The sequence below is a fragment of the Notothenia rossii genome, assembly GCF_949606895.1.
Source record: "Notothenia rossii genome assembly, chromosome: 7".
Taxonomy (NCBI): Eukaryota; Metazoa; Chordata; class Actinopteri; order Perciformes; family Nototheniidae; genus Notothenia; species Notothenia rossii.
This window is the reverse complement of record NC_136905.1, coordinates 63,753,810-63,759,545: the sequence shown is the minus strand read 5'-3', so window position 1 is coordinate 63,759,545 and position 5,736 is coordinate 63,753,810. Positions and strand designations below refer to the sequence as shown.

General features: G+C 46.8%; 1 protein-coding gene across 1 annotated transcript in view; it reads right to left on the bottom strand.

The window, feature by feature from the left end:
• The window catches only part of mocs1 (molybdenum cofactor synthesis 1), a gene marked incomplete at its 5' end in the record, with an annotated part of 15,032 nt that extends 9,677 nt beyond the window's left edge, over positions 1–5,355 (bottom strand). The window contains 3 exons of the mRNA XM_079692825.1: positions 3,450–4,293; positions 4,961–5,152; positions 5,254–5,355. Of these exons, the coding sequence (XP_079548951.1) occupies positions 3,450–4,293; positions 4,961–5,152; positions 5,254–5,355 (1,138 nt within the window). The remainder of the gene's footprint in view (positions 1–3,449; positions 4,294–4,960; positions 5,153–5,253) is intronic.
• Between the last annotated feature and the right edge of the window lie 381 nt (positions 5,356–5,736).

Sequence of the window (5,736 nt, the reverse complement as noted above, 5' to 3'; positions counted from 1 at the left end):
ATGAACCCATAGAAGGGATAAGTGATTTTGTTGGGGAAGTGTTCAAAAACAGCGGTTCCCTCCCAACTTTCTAACCCCTACTTTTGGCATTCACAGTTTTTAACATTACATTGCATTTAGCTGACACTTTTATCCAAAGCACAATAAGTGCATTCGACCAAGAAGATACAAACTTGAAGAAAACAGAATCGTATAAGTACATCAGGTTTCATAGAGCCAAAACATTTCAAGTGCTGCTCAACTGGCTTTAGATAAGCCAGTCCTTTATAAGTGCTTTGCTAATAATTCTTTGTTAGTAATTCTTTGTTAGTAAATCTATCGCTCGAAGTGGAATCGAAAGAGATGAGTTTTCAGTCTGCGCCAGAAGATGTGTAGGCTTTCTGCTGTTCTTATTTCAATAGGCAGCTCATTCCACCATTTTGGAGCCAGGATAGCAAACCGACGTGTTTTTGCTGATGGAAACTTGGGTCCCCTCGCAGTGCTGGTGCAGCGAACCGTTTGGCTGATGCAGAGCGGAGTACACGTGCAGAGCCAATGGCCACTTCGCTCCCCCCCTTGTTTGGACCACACCCATTTTTTATCTCAACCTTCATTTTAATGTCACTTATCTACACGCCTGTAAAGCTGGTGACTACATCTTTCACGATTGTGTCACTTTTAAGGTACCAGACAGACTCACAGGTGTCACCAGGGGCACATTTTGCTATGATGAAACACACAGACTAACAGTGTCTCTGGTGGTTATCATTCAGAAGGTTAAACAGAAAGTCCTTCAGCTCAGACTCCAGAGGGGCGTCAAATGTCCTCTATGCATAGGTTATTGATCATAAATGCTACATATTGATCAGCTACAAATCCCATTCCCTCAGCCTTCTCTATCAATGATGGCTTAGTTATATTGCCTTTCAATACTCTACTTTGAGGACTTGAAATCCATCCATCTCCACTGAACTCCGGGCAGAAGAGCACAAAGTTGTTCCTATTATGCTATTTTTAGGCATATACAAGTGGGGCAAAAAAGTATTTAGTCAGCCACCAATTGTTCAAGTTCTCCCACTTAAAAAGATGAGAGGCCTGTAATTTTCATCCTAGGTATACCTCAACTATGAGAGACAAAATGAGAAGAAAAAAAAATCCAGAAAATCACATTGTCTGATTTTTAAAGAATTTATTTGCAAATTATTGTGGAAAATAAGTATTTGGTCAATAACAAAAGTTCATCTCAATACTTAAGCAATAGCTCACGACAGGCCGTGGTATATGCTCATTATATCACAGCTAAGGGGCGTGGTTCGGCCCGACGCGAAGCGGAGGGTCGACAACCATGGCAATATGAAAGAAAAATACACACTCTAATTTAAATAGTTTTTATTAGTAAATAATGATGTTCAAAATAAATAGTCCCTCCGTTGCCTTCTGCACGAAACATAGTGCGAGTTGGTTGCTATGCAACAACACTAACAGCTAGCGAACATATTAGACAGAGAGCGTTGATCCATTATTTGGCTATTTATTTACATTCATTTGTATGTTGCTGTTTATTGTGCACCCACTGAAAAACTGTCCAGCTTCAGTAGCATGGCTTACGTGGTGACTTGTATAGGTTGAGGCTGTTGCTTGGCGTGGCGAGAATATTGCTCCACTTTCTCCGGTCCCCGAGATTCGGCTTCCAGTAGCTCGGGAGAGAGCTTTCGCACCTGTGGCCACTAACGGCCATAATTTCTCTGCTTTGTTTCAAGACCCGCATCAGAAAGCTTTTGAATGGTGGTACTTTTCCAGTTGGTCTCCCTACTCTTCACGTAGCTCTGCATGTCGTCGTTTAGGTGCATTTTTTCTGGAGATAGGCACCCCGGAGGTCGAAGTTAATCTTAAATGTTTCCATCTTATGCTTTGTAAGTTTGTTTCGTAACGGAAGAAAGTCAAAATCAAGCAATCTGATTGGTCGATAGCGTTTTTGGGGGACCTCTTTGATTACAGATTTGAAAACATCGTTGCTTGCTTTAAAAGTAGCACAATTAATTATGTCAAACCTTGGAAAGTATCTAGATATCCCTGCCCTAATGCCAAAGGAACTGCACACTGAATATGTTTCGCCGTTTGATGTCTATGTCTGGACCACTGCGTAAAAAGGATGGTTTCTGCCCAGTTTGCTTTCAAACTGGCTGTATACTGTTTTTCTCAGACGCGGAGGGATACTAACTTGTTGTGAAAAGTAACTTACAATTCTACCCGTGGTATACGCTCAGTATATCACCGCTAAGAACCAATCAGACTGCTTGATTTGACTTGTCCGTTTTATAATTGTTATATACCCTTTGTTGGCAATGACAGAGGTCAAACGTTTTCTGTAAGTCTTCACAAGGTTTTCACACACTGTTGCTGGTATTTTGGCCCATTCCTCCATGCAGATCTCCTCTAGAGTAGTGATGTTTTGGGGCTGTCGCTGGGCAATACAGACTCTTTGCAGGTCATTGACTAGGCCCCCCCGTGTGGTTCTGGGATTTTTGCTCACCGTTCTTGTAATCATTTTGAACCCACGGGGGGAGATCTTGCGTAGAGCCCCAGATCGAGGGAGATTATCAGTGGTCTTGTATGTCTTCCATTTTCTAATAATTGCTCCCGCAGTTGATTTCTTCACACCAAGCTGTTTACCTATTGCAGATTCAGTCTTCCCAGCCTGGTGCAGGTCTACAATTTTGTATCTGGTGTCCTTTGACAGCTCTTTGGTCTTGGCCATAGTGGAGTTTGGAGTGTGACTGTTTGAGGTTGTGGACAGGTGTCTTTTATACTGATAACGAGTTCAAACAGGTGCCATTAATACAGTTAACGAGTGGAGGACAGAGGAGGCTCTTAAATAAGAAGTTACAGGTCTGTGAGAGCCAGAAATCTTGTTTGTTTGTAGGTGACCAAATACTTATTTTCCACCATAATTTGCAAATAAATTCTTTAAAAATCAGACAATGTGATTTTCTGGATTTTTTTTTTAATCATTTTGTCTCTCATAGTTGATGCATACCTAGGATGAAAATTACAGGCCTCTCTCATCTTTTTAAGTGGAAGAACTTGCACAATTGGTGGCTGACTAAATACTTTTTTGCCCCACTGTATTATGGGCCTCAGATATATAAAAATATACAAAAAACATTTCTATGATGTTGTGAGGCTCTACGCTCACACAGGATTCAAAGAGGGACGGAAAGAGCAGGGTTTGGGTTTTAGCACACCTTTACTGTATCCAAATCAAAGCACAAAACACGTTGCCCGTGCGGGATCCTTCACGGGTCCTTTTGCGTCCTTCCAGGATCCAGCCTACTGCAACCAAAACCAGGTCACCACTTGCTTTTATTCAGTGACTGATCACCTGATTCTGATCAGTTGTCTGGCCTCCGGCCGAGCCACTCCCTTCACTCCAGCAGCCGGCGCCCTAACCACACCCTGCTGCCACATACCCCCACCGCCCGACTCAGGCTCACTGTGAATGATGACATCATCCAAGGAAGCAGCAACATATGCAGAGTGGGGACGAAGGACCCGGTCCATGAGCCGCTGGAAGGTGGATGGAGCTCCGAACAACCCGAAAGGAAGTGTGACAAATTGGTGCAAACCATACGGAGGGGAGAAGGCAGTTTTTTTCTCAGACTCTGGAAAAAGGGGAATCTGCCTGTAGCCCTTGGTTAAATCCAGTGTCGTGTAAAAGCGAGCAATGCCTAGCTGATTCAGGAGTTTGTGGACCTGGGGCATTGGATAAGCATCGAATTTGGACACCTCATTCACCCTGCGGTAGTCCACACAGAACCGGATTGACCCGTCAGACTTACGTACCAGCACGACGGGGCAACACCAGTCACTGGTGGACTCTTCTATCACTCCCATCTCTAGCATGGCCTGAAGCTCCACCTGAACAATTTTCCTCTTGAGTTCAGGCAGCCGATAGGGCCGTGAACGAATGGCCACGCCCGGGGTCGTTTCTATGCGGTGGTGTATGAGAGAGGTGCGCCCTGGCAGCGGGGAGAACACGTTGGCAAACTGCCTTCGCAACGAAGCAACGTCTGCTCTCTGACTCGGTGAGAGATTGTCGCCACAACAGACCAGGGCTAATTTGTTGTTTTTAATTACCTCCGGTCCCAACTCATCTCTCTTAATCAACGTGGTGGCCAGAGCAGCAGACGCCACCTCCCTCCATGCTTTCAGGAGGTTAAGGTGGTATATATGTGTTGCTCCCCCCCTGTCAGAACGCACCACCTCATAATCTACGTCCCCCACTCGTCGTGTGACCACGAAGGGTCCTTGCCACTTGGTTAGTAGTTTAGAGTTAGAGGATGGGAGTAATACAAGCACTTTATCTCCCGGTGAAAATGGTCTCAGTTTCGACCCTCTGTTGTACAGGCGCTGCTGACGTTCCTGAGCCTGGAGCAAATTGTCCCGTGATATCTGTCCCAGTGAGTGGAGTTTTGCTTGCAGGTCCCTAGAGTACTTTATTTTGTTTTTTACTGGTGCTTGGACCCTCCTCCCAGTTTTTCTTAACTAGGTCCAAAACTCCCCGGGGCTTCCTGCCAAATAACAGCTCAACGGGAGAAAATCCTGTGGAGGACTGGGGCACCTCCCGCACTGCAAACAGAGGGTCTAGCCATTTATCCCAATTACTATCTTCGTGAACAAATTTACGAACCATGTTCTTTAGTGTTTTATTAAACCGCTCCACCAGGCCGTCGGTGTGAGGATGATAAACACTAGTCCGGATTGAGCGGACGCCCAATAGTTCAGACATCTCGCGTAGTGTGCGTGACATAAACTGTGTGCCCTGGTCAGTCAGGATCTCTTTTTCGGGATCCCAACTCTGGAGATAATGTGAAACCGTGCCTGCGCAACGCTCTTTGCAGAGATATTAAGCAGCGGCACTGCCTCAGGATATCGCAGAAGTGAGAGCAGGGCAACCCTGAGTGGAGGGCAATGGACCCACCAGGTCGATGTTGACGTGGTCAAACCTCCTGTCTGGCACCAGGAAACGCTCCAAAGGGGCCTTCGTGTGGCGGTGCACCTTAGCGCGCTGACAAGCCACGCACTCACCAGCCACGCACTCACCAGCCCAAGTCCTCACGTCCTTTTTTAGCCCCCGCCAGACGAACTTCGCGGCCACCAAGCGCACCGAAGGCTTACCGCCGGGGTGAGACAGGTTCATGCACCGGCTCAAAAACGGAGCATCTCCAACTGGCGGGAACGACTGGCCGCGGCAGGCCCGTGGAGACGTCACACAGGAATGCCCGCATCACCGAAAACCACGTCCTCCAAGCGCAGCCCCAAGCTATCCTCCTTCAGGGCCTGGACGCCGGGGTCCGTGACCTCGTCCACCGCCATGCTGGTATAGTCTAGGCCAGAGATCGCGTTAACCGAATATTTTCCATCCACGACGGATTTTTTTTAACAATGACTGTAAATTCTGAAAGCAGAACAAACTCGGAAAAGCGCCAAAGTTTCCCCGCAGCGAGGCTCCGGTGTTAAGCATGCCTGCCAAAAAGGAAATGATATAGTTTCCAAACCAAACTTTGCCCTAAAAATCATTGAAATGTCTGTGAGTTTTGGCTTTACGCTGTGCGCACTCCCGTGAGGTGCAGTGGGCATGCATAACACAGCGCTAACAGTTCACAAGCGTGTGCCCCGCCCCCGTTGACAGTTCACGACTGCGCTCTCCCCCCCCACACCCCGTCGACAGTTCACGACCGTTCTCTCCCCCCCCCC